Here is an 18,772-nt window from a genome sequence, read left to right as displayed (position 1 = left end):
TATCTGAATTCTACTTAAATTTAAAATAACAATAAATTTTATGCTGAACTTAAAATATATTACTATTTTAATGAAAATTCAAATTCAAATAAGGAAAGATAATGTATATTTATTCTTTTATTTTGCAATTTAGAGTATTACATTTTCTTGTAGATGCTGGTAAAGTTATACTTTATTGCATACTACTGATCAAAAGATAAAATAAAGCAAAGATACCAGTAAAAGTGATTAATAGGGAAGAAAATGCCTATTTGTCCTATGCCTAAGCCACTCACTGCTAGTAAATCACTGGATATGAATACATGCAATGGCAATATCGAATTATTTTCCACTCATCTTTTTCAGATATTCATTCCAATGATATAATATAGATAATAAGAACTTTCAGGGAAGTCATTAAAATTTCCCATTTTTGAAATTCATCATACACTCAAGGCTCTAAGATCACCAATATCAGTTCAAAACAAGGGTATGGTTTTCCTAGACACATTATTCTCACAGATTTCATTATTCAACTTTAAAATTAAAAATTGATGTTCTTCAATTCAATATAAAATGTAGTGTAGAACATTCCGTACAATGAATTTTGAGTTTGAGGATTTATTTTTATTTATTTCTCAGTTACCTAAAAATGGATATTCAAATCAGACAAAAAGAAGTAAAAATTAGGTAAAATCAGTGTATGGCACAGAGAGAGGTAGATTCTCAAATTAAAGTGTAACTTAAAAATATAAAAATCTTAGTGAGTAAACTCTCTCTGTAAGGCCATTCATGAAATAATGAGGATTCTGAAGAAATGCAGCAGTATTCCCTACCAGACATAATCCTACAAGTGGGTTCAGTGTAAGAGGAAAGATAAAATAGTAAGTTCTCAGGACTAAAACTGAATTAAAGCTGAAACCGAAAACAGCTGTCATCCGAGAATCCACTAAGATGATTTCATGAGAGAAACATTCACTTGAATTTCATTCATAACAGGAAGGCCAAGCAATTACACACGCACAGCACTTAGTAGGAAGGCAGGTAACTCAGACTTAGTTGACTTTTAAAGAGTTTGGGCAGAGTATCCAGCTGCTGAAAAAGCAACAAGTGTTCTGGCCTCGAGGGTCCTCCACATCAGCTCAGTTCCTGGGGGTGGGAAATGCAGTTTTCAATGAAGGGCAGAAACTGCCTAGAGAATCCAAATCCTATCTTAGGGAGCAGACTTGCTATTTTCCTTGAGAAGTGAGAGAAAAACAAACCAGTGAGCTAGCTATGTGTGAGCTCAAACTCCAAAGGAAGTATCCCTCTGTTTAGAGAGTTATTGTGAGTAACAATTTCTGGTGAAAGGCCTGGGCTAGGGAGGTTGAATGGATGAAGACCCCTTCTCCTCTGGGAAGACTGTTTATAGAGAGTGAAAGGGAATTTTTGAACTGGAACCCGAATTCTATGTCCACTGAAGTCGAAGAATGAATCCACGGACAGAAGATGGTATAGGAAATGTGGCAATTTATTAAAGAACAAGTACAGACTCCTACGGAGGGAGGGGGCAGAGTCCCATAGAACAGACTCCCAAATGGGGAGGGGGAAAGGGTCCCACTGAGTTCCTTTTCCCTATGGCTTATACGGGCTGAAGATCTTGGTGCCTTGATATCCCCTCTAATTGGTCACTATTCCCTTAGCCTGGTTACTATAGTAACTCCTGGGCTCAAAGGTTGAACCTCACATGGGACACATGAGGTTCTCCCCTCCTCCTTCCTTATTGTTTTCCTATTCCCTTTGGGCTTTCTTCTTCTTCTGCATGAAGGGCTTCCTTCCCTTTATTTTGTAAATATAGACCTTTTGCTGTTTCCAGCTCCCTCATTCTATAGAAATGTACCTGTTGCAGCTTTTCAGTGTCCCTGTTCTATGGAAATATACCTTCTGTTGCTCTGCAGCCCTGTGCTTCCTCCATGGTCTCTTTAATTTCCAAAATTTCTCAAATTTCCTAAAATCTGTCTTTTTCACCCCCAAAATTCCTGTTTCAATAGGTGTGATTAACTTAGGGAAACTGAGGAGGTTGGTATATGTGGCAAGGGAGGGGGAACAGGGACAGGGTTGGTAGTGTCATCAAGTGAATTTGAATCAAGTGGAGGATCACAAAAATTAAGAGACATTTTCCATTAACATTGTGGTACCATGGGAAACTCAATCTATTTCTCCTCTTAGATACCTTGGTGCTTATTGTCAGCTTCTAAATTATCAACTCTTCTTAATATCTTGCACTCATCTTCCAGCCCATATTACAGACAACCTTGGGGCCATATGCTTTTAAACATTCTTCCCGAGAACTTTCAGATTTCTCCAAGTGAGGGACACAGAGATCCCTGTCCTTAGAGACAGCACTAGATAGTTTTATCCACGTGTCTCCGGAACTGGTGTAATTACTGAATCTTTCTCCTTCCCACACACAAAAGTGACCACCCAATGGGAGGGCTCCTATGTACAGCTTGCCCTTTAAATGTGGACCAAGTTGGAACTGAGCTTAAGTATAGGCGATGCAGCAGGAAACATGCTATGTAAATATTAATCACTTTTGTGCTCTTTTTGGTTCAATTTGGCTCCAACTGAACTTATGTGCCAGATGGTAATCTCATTAAAACACTAATTAATGAGGAGAATTTAGTCAGGGAAGAAGCAAAACAATCTTATTATGCATCTGTTTCATGACACGGTCCCTCAAAATAAGATTTTAATAAGTCTCCGGTGTAGTAATTTATATCTCTGAACAAACTAGAGGAAAACAAGTACATTCCTCCACTACATATGGCCTTAACGTTCATATTGCAAGAAGAAAATCAAGATTAAACAGTAGGTATGGAGATGCTGTTGTTGTACCGGTGCCTTTGGCCAATAAATGCTCCTAAAGTGGGTGGCATTGTCTACCTTCAGTCATGTAAATGGCCATAAAAAAGCATTGAAAAGGTTTCAGAGCCGATAAGAAAGTAAACATAAAACAATTAAAGCAAACCAGTATACCACCACCACCTAGCATTTTCATCCTTGTATGATTAGAATTCATCTTACATTGACCCTTCCTCCCTATTTTTAATGAAAGTAACCCTCACTCAGCACTGCCCAGTTATATTATTCCTTATTTCATTTTCCATGAAAGTAAAAAATATACCTGTTGCCCTGGAATCCCTGGTCTTCCATTTTCTCCCTTTTGGCCCTTTAAAATTTAACAAATGTTATTAATTAGTTTGCACAGTTATGATGCAATCACATATAAAAACAAACCATGTATTACTTTATAGTCTAGAATAAATGTCACAAAAGCAGTAATGCAACTATGTAAATGATGTTAGATGTAGGGTAGTCTCTCAACAAAAAAGTGAGAGAAAAATTAACCTAATATATTTAAAATGGATAGACAAGGAATAAACTTTGGGATAACAGGTAAATAATTGTAGGTAGCTGAGAATGTTTTTCCAAGTCCACATAAACAGCATGAAAGTAATTTAAAAATCCAATGGCTGAGGACATTTTATTAATTTCAATGATACAATTATGTTCAGTGTTGATTATACACATTTGAGGACAAGAAGACCTCTTTAAAGGAATATTTAAACATTAAAAATATACTGTAAATATATTTTGAATGAATATAATTAAATCAGGACACAGAAGAAGGGAGAAAAATTGATAAAGATATAAACACATTTGTCCACTCAATAAATATTTTTGGATATCTACCATTTATAAGACATTGTACTAGACCTGGAAGCACTACTTCATTCCTCTGTGGAACAAGATAATTGACCGTTTCTGGGAAAATATATGCCTTGATAATATAATCAATTAAAAATCTAGTGACTAAAATTTTAAATCACTCTTACATAGTGATTTGTTCATTTTCTTACATAGGTGAATTCCCAATATTCATTGACAAGCACCCATTTGTGGGACCTTAGATACATGAAAACAAAGATAGCATTGCTGCCTTCAAACTGCTTACTGAGTAGGGGAAAGATAATCAATTAAGTCAAGGGTGAAAATTTTAAAAAACAGAATACCGAAAATACTGTCTGATAAGTATACAATGTACAATTAAACATCTGGCTCGGTACTATTGAAACATAGAAAGGGGCATCTGACAGAGAGAGTAAGGAAGATGACTCAACTTTGCAACCTTTTGGGATGACTAAGAGGTAGCCAATGAGAAAAGATAAGAGGGTGTTTGAGGGAGTCAACTACAGAACAAAGGCAAGTAATTTCTTTTGGCTAAAGCAGGGGGCAAGAATGGATAACAGTGGGAGAGTGGCAAGAGATAAGACTGAAAAGAAGATTCAGTCAAACTAGGAGGAATTTTATGAGACAGACCTTATCTTGAACTGTGTGGGGCACCATTGATGGATTCCTAAGCAGATAGGTAATTCAGTTATTGCATACTGGTAAAGGGGGGCAGGGAGGGGACGTGGGTAGGGAGGAAGTAGACTGGACTCAAATAGACCAGTTAGAAAATATTACAGTGATCCAGGACCACTGATAAGAAATGATTAGGATGGGCGGGGGGGGGGGGGGGGGGGGGGGGCGGGCAGGGAACAGAAAACATCTAAGTTCAAGAGACATTTAGATATAAAATTGCATGTAAAGAAAGAGATTGAGTTTTAAGATGACTTCTAAGACTTTATTTCTTGGGTAACTGTGTGGTGGTACCAGTTACTATGACATAGAATCTATGGGTAGGAGATAGTTTATGGGGAAAGATGACAAGTCCTGATTTAAACATGTTGAGGTACATGAGACCTTGGTATTCCAAAAGCAGTACCAAGAAGAAAATTGGAATATATGGGTTTAGAGCTCACAGTTACTTAAAATTTACCTCACTCCTAATTTCAAAATTAACTTAGAAGAATCACAATAATACAATAATACTTGAGTATCTTCAGTAAAAAACAAAACACATAAACCCTGCTTTTTCTGAAAACAAAACAACTGTTAGACTGTTACAGATTTTGACTCTATTATTATCTATTTGAAATTTCCTTATATGCCTCCAAAAATTCTAGAACTCTCAAAATTCTGTGAAATTTGGCAAAGAATTTTTCTTTTCACATTAAGCTTATTCTACATAAAACTAAGCCATGATAACTGAGTTTTATAATCTTAAAAACATTGTAAAAGTACTGTCTGGACATTACATATATAATTTATGTAATTAGATATATAATTGGTGGTTAGAAAGGTCTTCCATTCCTAAAACTTAACAGGTTGAAAGACCAACAGATATCATTTATTCCAGATAAGCATACCATTGATCCTGGTAGTGGCATCCTATTTATGGGTCAGTGTTCTATTAGTGAAAAAAACCCTTTGAGTAGCTACTTAAATTGAGGTGAAACTGTCCTTGTCTTCCATAGTAGTAGCATGGTTCTCCTCTTTGTTTTTGTTGCTAAGACACCCAAAAGGAAATGACCTTCTTAACCACCCTCGATTCCTTGGCCCAACATAATTTTCTGTTTAATTTTCCTTCTGTTGATTAGTATGTTTCCTTCTATAGATTAGTATTACATTAGATATTAATAATTTCTTATCAAATTTACTTGTGCCATAAGCCATTTCAAATCATTTTGAAACATATTCACTATAAACATAAGTAAATATATATTAAAGTGTGTAATAAAATATATATCTTTATTTTGTTGAATCAATGGTTTTGAGTTTTTTACAACAATGAGGTGGTAAAAAAAATCATTTTTTATTTTATTTTATTGTTGACACTATTGCAGATGCTCCCTCACTTCCCCCCCTTTTCCTCGCCTCAACCCAGCACTCCACCCCCCAATCCTTCACCACATTATTGCCTGTGACCATGGGCTATGTGTATATGTTCTTTGATTAATCTTCCAGTTCCCCCAGCCCCCACCCATCTTGGATCTGTCAGTCTGTTCCATGTATCCATGCCTCTGGTCCTATTTTTTTTTCATCAGTTTATTTTGTTCATTAGATTCCACATATGAGTGAGATCATGTGATACTTATCTTTCTCTGACTGGCTTATTTTGCTTAGCATAATAATCTCCAAGTTTATCCATACTGTCTCAAAGGGCAAGAATTCCTTCTTTTTTATAGCCATGTAGTATTCCATTGTGTAAATGTACCATGAATTTCATACACTGATGGGTACTTGGGCTGTTTCCAGATTTTGGCTATTGTAAATAGCGCTGCTATGAACATAGGGGGGCATACATTCTTTCTGATTGGTGTTTAGGGATCTTAACGTTAGATTTGACATGGTCTGAACAGTTTAGTAATGAAAGGAGAAAGCTGGAATTTAACAATTAGATATTGACGGTAAAAGACAAAGGAAGTGGAAAAGCAACCAAGGCATTAAAAGAATAAAGACCTTATTTTATAGCCAAGCAGAAAAAAAAAAGCCAACAATATACCTGAATGCCTTTTTCACCTTGATTTCCTTTGTCCCCCTGCAAAAAGGCAGTTTTATATGTATCATAGTAGCATATTATGTCTCAAGCAAAGAAAAATATATGATCTCATACAAATTCCACAAATGCCTTATATACAGAAGCTGACTCCAACATAACATTTGGGAAGAGAATAAAACCACATTCTGTCAAAATGATGTTCTAAATGAACATTTTCTTGTGCTTTTACAGTCAAAAGAAAATTTACTACTATTTCTATTTTACCAGAAGAGGAAAACTTTTCTATATTGATCATAATCTGAAGTTAAACAAACAAGGAAAAGAGGACTTATTTTGGCAAATGTTATTTTAAGAAATCAAACTGAAAAATCTTCCATTAAGTTCATAGTAGCCACAATGTTAGAGGAAACAATGAAATAAAACATAATGTTAAGATTATATTTTTAAAAAAATATGCTTCAAAATGAAGTTTGGGGGGATTATATTCCATAATAATAAGCCTCCTAGAATTTCTCAGTTAGAAGAGACATTAGAGACCAACTAGTTCAAGGTCCTTGTTCGTATTGATAATGAACCCACAGATCAGGAAAGGAGACCGCTCTCCCAAAGTTGAACTTGGACAGTTTCCAAATTTCTTTTTACCGCACCAGGTTATCAGCAAAAAAACAAATAAAAAAAAAAACACAGCTTCTGTGTTTACAGCAAACAGAATACAGATTTTCTTTTATATGGCAAATTTCTGAACAAAGAAATGCTCGAAATCTATGTATTCACAGTAGATTTACTTAATATTCACTAAGAATCGAATACCTAATTGCTGCTATGAAGGTCATTCCTATGTCAGCAAGTGCTGCCTACTGCTAATCAGAACCGAAAGGTCAAGGATCATTCTGGGCATAATAATTTAGGGGCCAAGTAGATAATACACGAGGGACAGAAAAACAGAATGGCAGAAAAACCGAAACAGCAAAAGATATGAAGATGAAGACCTAAGAGCTTGTATCCTTTCCAGAATACTAAAAGCCACTATATCTACTTTTAACCGGAAATGCATATATTTATAGTGGCATAGACTGTTTTGACAAATGGGCAGTCACTTGTTGCTTAAAACCTTCAAACAAATGATACAGCTTAGGGTTCCTTGAAAGAGAAGAGAGAGAATTTTATATGAGCATATACGACTTGTATTTTAAACTCCTTAAAGGAATTTAATAATTTCTCTGTAATAGAATTGTTAATTGATAGGAACTTCATGGTGAAATATCTGATTGTAATTTTTATCCTTTCAGACTCTCACCCCGGTTTCAGTAAGAGCGATTCATATTTTGGTAAGCGTGCCTGACATTGAGTACTTTTCCTGAGACATTCTTCACTCACCTGGATTGACTGCAAAACAGTCTAAATTTAGAGAATAGTATTTAATTGGATGTTCAGATTTTCTGATCTGAAAGCCTCTTCCCAAGTCCTCATCTAGAAGATAATTCCCACATAGGGACATGAAAGACACCACAGCTTTTAGCATGAGCTTAAACATAATATACAGGGCAGCGTATCACTAAAGGTATAATTAGTCCTACTATCCAATTTTCATCAAAGGAAAACTTACATGTTAGCAGCTCATGAAAAGTGAATTATATCTCCTAAACAATGCTTACCTTTTTGCCTTGGATTCCAGGTAAACCCAGGTATCCTGGTTCTCCCGGGGGGCCTGCTGCTCCTGGCTCTCCCTAAGTAACACAGAAATTACAGAAATATCACAGACCTAGTGCTTATGAAAAATACCGATGTTTTTATTTCTACATATACCTCAAATTTTAAATTGCTGGTAAAAAAAATTGGATGACATTTAGAGTTATTACTATAGGAATAATAAAAAATAACAAGTTTACTGGACTCCCAATAAAACCTCTTATATATTTTTCTATAGTTAAGAATTTCTGATAGCATACCATGACATTTTATGAATATTTGGTACTTTTATTATATTTCATAACATTAATAAAGTAAATAATAAAGTAGTGAAAATAATAAACATAGGTATCTTTTTTTCCATTTACTAACCACTTTTTCTTCCTCCTTGAAACTGCTTTTTCTGATATTGCTACTTAAAAATTTTTACTTTATTGTTTCAAAAATGTTAAGTAAATAGAAGTAATAAAAAGTATTGAAAATCTCATTACCCACTATTTTTATTTTGTTGTCTATTTTCTCTCTACCTTTCACAAACACATATACATAACTTAGTTACTAATACGTGCTATGTATGCATAATTTTCATCTTTTACTTCAACACATATATATATTGTGCACTTCTTTATATGACATTATGTTTTTTAAAACATGATTTTTAAATCACAGAATAGTATTCAACTCTGTTGATTTGCTATATTTTATCGACTAAAATTCCCATAGTGTTAAACATTGGTTTTCAAAATTTTATTTTTATAAACAATATTGAGGTAAACAAACATCTTTGTAGTTAAATTGTGTGCACATTTGTAGTTTTTCTTTATACATATGGAATATTATTTTCTTAGAAGTAAACTCTTGAGCTGTTTCAAGAATAAAGAATATCCCTGAGTTATCTTAACTCAAATTGTCTACTCTTCATCATCTCATAGGGGTTATTTTCTTTCTTTCTTTTTTGAGTTCTGAGAATCACTTTATTGCACGTGTTAAGGGGCTTGGAGTGCTGGGGAGCCTGGAGAGGGAACACACAGCAGGCTCCATCCAAGCGAGAGGCTCAGGGACTGGTGCTGGGACACGACCCCCAGTGGGGGAGGCCCAGGTGGTGGCAGCAGCTGGTGCCTCTGCTGTCACCCCTGCAGGAGCCTGGCTCTGTTAGCCCTGCCCAGGCCCGAGTGTCATTGTAGATGACTGTGCTGATCCGATCCTCTTCATCCACAAAGCTCCATTGCACCTGCTTCAGCGTCCAGAGGCAGTACAGTGAGGACCCTCCTGCCAGCATGACCTGGAGGCAGAATCCCAGCACCTGCTGGCGTGTCTGTGCTGCTGCTGCTTCTACTCTGGTCCCTGAGGCCTCACTCCATGAAATTTGACCTAGTATCTTAAACATTTTAAATAAGGAGGTTCTCAGAAAGCATAGGGTGAAGATGTATCAACAATTTTGGGGTTAAAACTGTAAGAGATGGGACACGATCCTGAATGCTTCATGGTTTTTTTTGTGTTTTGTTTTGTGTTTAACCATCAGTCTAAAACTCTGTCCTAAAACCTAAAGACTACCCTCTTCTGTAGAAACTAAGTTTTGTTTTCTTTGCTCATTGTGCCTGCTCCTGAGCTGCTCACTATTACACTAGATTTTTAAAAGCTGAAGGGGATTGAAAATCTCATGAAATAAACACAAGCACGGTTTGAGGGAAACTGGTAACAGCAGCCATGGGCCCCCACTCTGAAAATAAAGCAAACAAAGGAACAGCACTATTTATGGGAGCCACCCACTCTTGTTTGCACCCATGTGGGAGAGTGATATTCTCTAGACCAGAGAGAATGTTCATATTAGCACATGACTTTTACCATTTCCAGAAAAATCAAGTCAAAGCATATTTTATGCATTTATTATCCAAACTATGAGAAAGTGTCCAAAAGACAGAAGTGAATTGGCCCACGTTGGTCATTTCCTTCCATGTACCTTAATTTTGTGACAAAGGAAATCCTAATTTCAGATAACTTTTCTTAAGAGATACAAATGTTAATTTCATCAAAGAGGGAAACTTACAATTCTTTGAAAATATTTCCAAGTGCATCAAATCTCAGTTACCTTGAGCCCAGAAACCCCAGGAATCCCTTGAAGTCCAGGTTCACCTTTATTTCCCTGTCAATGCATCAAAATCATTTGAATTAAAAAAAAATGAGTCATAATTTATCTGATATAGACATTTACAGAAATATATTTAAAATAATTTTTAGCCCTAGCTGGTTTTGCTCAGTGGATAGAGCATCAGCCTGCAGACTGAAGGGTCCTGGTTTCAATTCTGGTCAAGGGCACGTACCTTGGTTGCAGGCTCAATGCCTGGCCCTGGTAAGGGCTCATGTGCGAGGCAACCAATTGATGTGTCTCTCTCACATCCATATCTCTCTCTCTCTCTCCTCTCCTCCTCCTCCTCCTCCTCCTCCCTTCTACTCCTTCTAAAAATCAACTGAGGAATATCACTACCCACCAGAGTGAGAATGAACAAAATAAAATAATTTTTACATTTTCAACTTTCTAATTGTTTGAAACATGGACTCTATACATTGAGCCTACTTATGAAGAAAAACTCTTTTATGCAAGGAAGTGAGTTCTCACATTTATAAAAGCTCTCTAAAAGTATGTGCTTTTTATACCAGCAGGTCCAAGTATAAGGGGAGAGATTAAAATATTTAGGGACTGGAGCTAATTAGCTAGGTCTCCACACCGCACAGACTGAAGCCACATATTTTCACAGCATCCTCTGGGCTGAAGATCTTTATCTTTGCTGTTTTACTTTCTCACTATGGCTCACCCTCAGGATGCACCTGAAGGAAAGAAACCTAGCTTCCAATGTACAGTGGCCTTTGTGAAGCAATGTACATCAGAAAATGTTTAGTTTGTGCTCTTTTTCAAGATTCCAGCACAGTCCTTTCTAACAGAAACTTGGCAAGGAGGACTGAATTGACAGCAAAGAATGTAAGACAGGACAAGATGATTGGATATAAAAGAGAGAAAAGGCCTGCTGGCTAATAAGGAGAGGTTGTCAAGGCTGTTCTGATTTACAAATACACAATAATACCTGAAATCACAACCCAGTCAGTATCTGGCAAAAGCCCTGATTAAACAGGTGTGTGTGACACCTGGAAGGGGCAGGTGATGATCATCCATAGCCAAGTTGGATTCACTCATAAGGGAACCAGCTTCATTTTCAGCTTTTGAAAAGGGCTCATGTTGAGAAACATGTGAACCTGATATGTGGATTTAATTAAAGCGTGTAGCACATAACAGCAGTGTTGAGCCATAAAACAACAGCTCCTTAACATTTCTAATGTTACAAGTGATTAAGCTGGAAATCAAGGATGTCAGAAGCCTTGCCAAAAGTTACATGGCTTGATTATGTTAATATGCCCTAATATCAGTCAAGTAATGTCTTTGAAAACCGGAATGCAGTGTGGTGAAGTAGACTTCTAATGGTTAAACAGCTATTTTAAAAAGAGGTATTATCATCTAAATTAGAAGTGTTCTAAAGATCTACCACAAAGTTTCTACCTCACCCCTGCCCTTCTAAGATAGCTTTTTGTCCCACTCCAGCCAATGATACTGAAGGCATAGTCCACATACATACACTTGACAAAACTGGCAGGAATAAGCTAATAGAGAGGTCAGTAAACTATGACCCGTGGGTTAAACCTAGCCCAAAGCATGTTCTTCTTTGTGTGTGATGTTTTGTTTTATTTTTTAATATGGAATGCTTCACGAATTTGCATGTCATCCTTGGGCACGGGCCATGCTAATCTTCTCTGTATCGTTCCAATTTTAGTATATGTGCGGCCGAAGCGAGCACCAAAGCATGTTTTCGTAAATGAAGTTTTAGGGGAACACAGGCATATCCCACATGGTTTGTGTTTGCCCATGGGTGTTTTTGCAATAAAATAGAAGAGTTGAGTCGTTGCAACAAAGACTATGTGGTCCTCAAAGACTAAAGTACTGTCTGGCCCTTTGCAGAAAAGGTTTCCAAAACTTGAGCTAATTAATAAACTACATGAAAAGAACTTAAAATGTTTCGTTGAAAAGATTGCATTAATAGGTATAATTTTAACATCCTGAGTCTATTTTTAACTAAATTATTGTTCAAGTACAAGATGAGGGAAATTAAACTTTATAGTAACTCATGTCAAAATAACAAACTGTGTGATATTGGAAACAACCACTTGCCTCCCCAGCCAAATCAGCGAAATCAACAAATGCCACAAATATCTTTTAGGAAAAAGCCAGCAGATTTAATTAACCTCCAGCTAAGTAAAGAGCCAATAATGTGAAGTGGCTAATTTTAAAAAGCTGATGAATGGGGGCCATCTATAGTACTATCAAGAATAAAAAATGAAATCTTAGATTGTATTCTCAAAATTTAGAGAATCCAGAGTACGATGGGAGAGTCGTTGTATCTCAGATACTTAAAGAGTATACAACCACTCCACATCTTCTTCAAAAAATGACCTTGAGAAGTTACGGAGAACCTCTGCTCGGCAAGCCGTCACTCAAAGGTTTTACAGCAACTCCGCACACCTACTGCTGCTTGGACCCACAATACTCCCAGAATCCACATGGGTCCACACTGGTGAAAGGGCAGCTACTTTTCCCTAATCACTCGGGTCCCATGACATTTTATCCTCTCTTTTTTAATGCTTCAGAAACTCAAAGTACATTATGTCATCTACTCATTTAGTATGCCAGGTTCTATTCCCCTGGGGGCGGGCGGGGGGGGGGGGTGTCTAGTTAAATGTTGAATACCTCCAAAACAGCAATTATATAACTTTCTTTTGAAAGATTTTCCTAGAATATACTCATTAAATAGTTGAAATACTTTCTGAGTCTAGCCAGGACATATTTAGTTCCATCCTCAAAAAAAAAAAAAACACAAAAAACACAAAAAACAAAAACCACAAAGTAACAACAACAACAACAAATAGTTTTCTCAGCACAGGATTCTATATACTAGAAAATGGTCATGGTATTACAAGAATTTCATTCCTACCATGAGAATACCTAACCTGACATCCTAAATATTTTCATCAACCTTGCCTTACTTTTTTAAATTCTGAAAGTAAATATACTATCTTACCCATAGTCCTTAGGGAAGAAATACCTAATAAAACTCACTACAAGGCATTTCACATTTCATGAATAAAAATTCCATGTACATTCCACTAAATAAAAATATCACAGAGAGGACTGGAAAACTGGTGATTATGCTCAATGGTGACCATTAATGCTTTAGGTCGGTGTGTTTGGCACTAAACTTCGTAGAAATCTACGTGTTCCTCAGTGCACTCTGAGATGCCAATAAGGGAGGAGGAGCCGAGTAGTGAAGGAGCCTAGAACCTTCCCAGTTTAAACCAGACCTGCTTTACTTTAGTCTGTTCTATATGCATAATTTTTGCCTAAGATTTTATTCCTATAAGTGATTGTTCCTAGAACTAAAACCACATTCAAAATAAAATCAATTTAGCTAGTTAAAACTTTTATTTAAGTACATAAATGGTCATTTGACACGAAGTTCTCAATCTTAGTAATTGTCCTATATTTACCTTAGATCCTGGAGTTCCAGGCTGACCTGGTAAGCCATCGGTTCCCATCAAACCCTACAATTTTAAGTGGGAATTCAAGAGAAATACAGAGAAAAACATTTTAAAAATTTAAATTCATTTCCAAGCCACACATTCTCATAACAATTGATCCACTTATTTGCAAAATTTCCTTACACATATCCAAATAAGGATAATAAAGTAAATAAGCAACCTATACAAGATAGAATGAAGGCTAGCAGAGCCCTTGTATATTTTTGCTCAAAGAATCTACAACAGCACAAGTTACTGAAGGGCTGGTAAAAGACAGATGTAAGGAAAAGTTTATTTTTTTCTATACTCATTCTTCCTTTTATCATGAGGGTGAAGAATTAGATTTCTGCATAGATGTTACCTTGATCAACATTACTTAGAATTTGTATTTTCTTGAACAGTATTTTGAAAGAGTTACAATCTAATAAATTCTTTGAATAAAATAATCTCTTCAAGTTACAAAATGGCCATATTTTTAACTAACCATATAATTCATAATAAGACAATGAGAACCACTATAGCAAAAGGACCTGATTTAGTTTTTGTTGTACTTTAAATACCATCATGTATACTAAAAATATCTGCTTTCTCTTAAATATGGCAAAGGAAATGTGATGAGCAAAATAAAAATTCAATTAATATCATCAGAAAATATAATGTCAACATGGCCATATTAAAAATACCATGTCATCAATACTATGCTTTGCTGTCAATTTAGGATGTAATTGCAATTATAAAATGTAAAATATACTAGTTAATAGCACAGTATATGAAATATTAAAAATTTATTTTCTGGTTCATCTATAGTAAGGTCTCTGATCTTTACTTGGGTGGTCAAATTTCTGAGAGCCTGAAGAAATCTAGACTTTTCTAGAAAAATGGACATAAACAGTATCTCTTTCATACAAATGGATGGAATTGGTGAACCCCAAGTATCTTATTGCTGGACCCCATCCAGTTTTGTGATCTACAGAATAAGAACTCCTGGTACACAGTAACAATATTCCAAACGCCTGATAATAATGGCATTAACATACAGGTATCCCCGGAGCTCCTTTTTTCCCTAATGGTCCTGGAGGCCCAATTTCTCCCTAAAAATCAAACACAGATCACATTTAAAATTGGAAATTATCAACTCATTTCCAGAAATTTCCTACCCAAGGACTACAGAATGAAAATGCAATACCACTCAGCCCAGTGTGGTCTGTTTTCCCTTCCTGTAAGAAAGGAGCAAGGCAAGGCTGGAAACTCAGGAATTGAACACCTTAATGACGTGGGCCTGGGGTCTGTGGTGGACTTACAAAGTCAAATATTTTCATTAGGAAATCAGGTATGACACTTGCCAGTCTTTCAAAGATGACCTAGCAGTTCACTAAAAGGTGAGACAACAGAGGGGAATAATAAAGAATTTTTTTTTTACTTATCAGAGTTTAAGATCTATGATAGTAAAAACAAACTAATAAAAAAAAAATGAATACGGAATAACAGCATTCAGATCTAAACTTCTGGGATTGTGGCTCACTGGGTGCTCCAAGGGACTCTCGGAATCCAGAACAAGCACAAACAAAAACAAAAAACAGAAAGAGCATCCTCTGTGAGAAAATGTCAGTCTTCTAAGAAGTAGGGGAGGTCTTCAAATATCCCTCATTTTAATAAAATATCCTCTGGGTTGAGGCTATAATTATGAGATTTAGAGCTGTGCAGGAGTCAGAGGATTGGGGTTGTCTGAGAGTGCATGCTCAGCTCAGCAAACTGACTGCTGGACCAGCCATCTGTAGAGGCAGAACTTTCAAAGGGGGTTGAAATCGTGTCCACGTTACCAATTGGAGGCAGCTCTCCATCTCCAATTAGGCTGACAGGACTCCCACCAACTAAGATAAGCAATGAGCTCACAATCAACCAGAAAAAAAGAGGCAGCAAGCCACAAACTGAGACTCAACAGGAATATCCACAAATTACAGAAGCAGAATTTAAAACTGTATATGAAATATTTACAAATTAAAAAATGAAACCAGGAGGACTAGTAGGACTGAAAACAGAATAAGAAAATTTATTAAGAATAAAAAGATATTATTAAAAATTAGAACTTGCCCTGACTGGTTTGGCTCAGTGGATAGAGTGTCAGCCTGCGGACTCAAGGGTCCCAGGTTCGATTCCAGTCAAGGGCATGTACCTTGGTTGCGGGCACCCCCCCAGTGGGGAGTGTGCAGGAGGCAGCTGATCGATGTTTCTAACTCTCTATCCCTCTCCCTTCCTCTCTGTAAAAAATCAATAAAATATATTTTTTAAAAAATTAGAACTTGCCATGGCCAGTGTGGCTCAGTAGTTTGGAGTGTTGGCCTGCACACCTAAGGGTCTTGGATCCGAATCCTGGTCAAGGGCACATATGTGGGCACCAGTTGGGGCCAGTGCAGGAGGCAACCAATCCATGCATCTCTCTCACATTGAGCTCTCTCCCCCCGCTTCCCCCCATCCCAACTCTACCTCCCTTCCACTGTCTCTAAAAAATCAATGGAAAAGATATCCTCAGGTGAGGATTTAAAAAAAACAAACAAACAAAAAAACCCAACAATTGATTTAAATAGATTAGACACAGTAAAGGAAAAATAAGTACACTGGAAAATATATCCAAAAAATTGAACCAGAATGTAAGACAGAATAAAGAATATGAAAATAAAAAACTATTTAGGGATATACTGGTAGAGGACAAAATTAGAAGGGATAAATATATCTCACAAGAATTCCAGAAAGATGCAACAGAAAGAATGAAATAGTAGTAATATGGAGGTAATGGTTGATGTTTTATAGAATTAATACAAATGATTCCATAGAGCCGGGAAGCAAATTGTGTTCCCACCAGGATGAATAAGGAGAAATCTTTATCTAGATACACCACAGTGAGTTTCAAGAACACTAAAAACAAGAAAATACCTTAAAAGAATACCAAAGAAAGGGACAGACACAAATCAATGGTCATTAGAATCAAAGCAGATTTTTCATAGTAACAACAGAAGCCAAGAGACAATAGAAGAAATTTCTCAATGTGTTAAGAGAAAATAATCTTGAATTGTATGCTCTACAAAATTATGTCTCAAATACAAGAGTAAAATAAAGATATTCTTAGTTAAATCAAAACTGAAAGTTTACTATCAAGATATCTGTACTAAAAGAACTTCTAAAGGTATAGTTCAGGAAGTAGTAAAATTACTACTAAGAGCACAAGACAGAAAAGTAACCTAGTAAAATAGAAGGCAAGTATGTAAATGCAAATTTATATTATCTGGATAAAATAATAATAAAAACTAATTTGTAAAATAATAGCTTCTGAAATTATATCATATTTGAACAATTGAGTTGCCATGAATGTAGTAAAAAAGTATTCTTGGTGAAGACACATTGCCCTTTTAATAAGCTGATCCAGGCCCAAATCTTTCAACTTTCATCAATACTTACCTTTTGTCCCATTAATCCTTGGTTTCCAGGAAATCCTGGGATTCCCTAAAAAGAAATAAAATATATTTTTAAATAAAATGTTGACTGTATCATTAGATAATAGGTCATAATTAGATTTTAACTTATAAGTAATGCATAATTTCAAATATATCCATTTACAGTATAAGACTTCCACTTATAATAATCCAATTTGGAAAACAGAAAATTTATGAGAGTTGATACTATATGAACATCTACTGATATTAAAAGTTTAAAATAAAGGCTTTCAAAAATCTCTGAGGATATTAACTGTGGTTCTTCCTTCAGACCAACATAAGTGATAAAATAATGACATTTCATCTAAACACATTCCTGTGTTACTTATCAAGAATAATGCAAATCAAAATTGTCAAATCAGAGTTCAGATTCAACACAATAGTTCCAAAGGCCCTCACAGTATCACAACTATAATTAAAAACTGATGAAACTAAATAATTTCCTCCAAACTGAGCCTTGAAATACCCAGAAACCTAACTCCTTGTGTAAAATATGGTAATCTTTCTCCTAATGACTCCCTTGCTAATAAAATCATAAAGAATATGCAGGCCACAGCTTGTGGAGAGACAGGAAAACAGAGAGGTCTTTCACATGGCTCAACCCGAATGTACAAGTCCTCTAGCAAAAGTCAGAGGAACTTAATGTTAATTTTATACATTTGAGAATAACGTTAGTACATTTATTAATGAGAAAATTCTACTCAGTCTTTCAATACATTTATCAAAATGATCATTTCTCACCCAAACAGTGATGGTGCTAATCACATTAATCAATTTTCATTTTTTAATTGTTTTTCTTAGCTCCTTTCTCAATGATGGAATAATTACTGTGTGTGTGTGTGTGTGTGTGTGTGTGTGTGTGTGTTCACAATCTGGCAGGAAAGGAAATGTGAAAGAGAAAGAAATTGGGCCCCATCAGTATTTTTCTGAAAGACCTCTGCATCATTAGGGCTTACAAAAAATAAGCAGTGCTCTCCTCAGTAAATCAGGACAAGTGGTAGAGATGCCACTATCAGTGAAATCAAATATCTCCTATTACAGGGACAGTCTACCATAATTTTGCCTCTCACATCTTGACTTTATTAATATAGCTAGAGGCCCAGTACATGAAATTCATGCACTGGAGTGTGGGGGAGTGTGTGTCCCTCAGCCTGGCCTGTGCCCTCTCGCAGTCTGAGACCCCTTGGGGGATATCCACCTGCCACTTAGGCCCGATCCCCGAGCCGGCAGTCGGACAGCCCTCTAGCAATCAGGGATCCCTCACTTCTTACCACTCAGCCCGCTGCTCCTTAGCACTGCCGTGGAGGCAGAAGAGGCTCCTGCCACCACCGCTGTGCTCACCAGCTGTGAGCCCGGCTTCTGGCTGAGCAGCTGCTCCCCCTGTGGGAGCGCACTGACCACCAAGGAGCAGCTCCTGCGTTGAGTGTCTGCCCCTGGTGGTCAGTGTGCATCATAGTGACAGGTCATTCTGCTGAAATGGTCGCTTAGGCTTTTATTATATAGATTCTGTTCAGTGCAGGAGCATATAGTTCTAGTTTAAAACTCCACTTGAATTATAAATTGCAATTCA

The 18,772-nt window shown here is 36.4% G+C and overlaps 1 protein-coding gene and 1 non-coding gene across 3 annotated transcripts in view; both read right to left on the bottom strand.

Moving 5' to 3' along the window:
* Positions 1-18,772, bottom strand: part of COL21A1 (collagen type XXI alpha 1 chain) — a 178,250-nt gene that overhangs the window by 5,176 nt on the left and 154,302 nt on the right. For both annotated transcript variants that reach the window (XM_070418364.1, XM_070418363.1), the window contains 7 exons: positions 17,168-17,212; positions 14,752-14,805; positions 13,685-13,738; positions 10,185-10,238; positions 8,062-8,133; positions 6,410-6,445; positions 3,146-3,190 (listed from right to left, as the gene is read on the bottom strand). In XM_070418364.1, the coding sequence (XP_070274465.1) occupies positions 3,146-3,190; positions 6,410-6,445; positions 8,062-8,133; positions 10,185-10,238; positions 13,685-13,738; positions 14,752-14,805; positions 17,168-17,212 (360 nt within the window). The remainder of the gene's footprint in view (positions 1-3,145; positions 3,191-6,409; positions 6,446-8,061; positions 8,134-10,184; positions 10,239-13,684; positions 13,739-14,751; positions 14,806-17,167; positions 17,213-18,772) is intronic.
* On the bottom strand, positions 11,834-11,940 carry LOC139013439 (U6 spliceosomal RNA). The gene has a single exon (XR_011472072.1). It is a non-coding gene; the product is annotated as a U6 spliceosomal RNA (small nuclear RNA).

This window comes from Myotis yumanensis, unplaced genomic scaffold (genome assembly GCF_028538775.1).
Source record: "Myotis yumanensis isolate MYYU_CA2020_CCGP unplaced genomic scaffold, mMyoYum1.0.hap1 SCAF_6, whole genome shotgun sequence".
Classification (NCBI taxonomy): domain Eukaryota; kingdom Metazoa; phylum Chordata; class Mammalia; order Chiroptera; family Vespertilionidae; genus Myotis; species Myotis yumanensis.
This window is presented reverse-complemented; position numbering and strand designations above follow the sequence as displayed.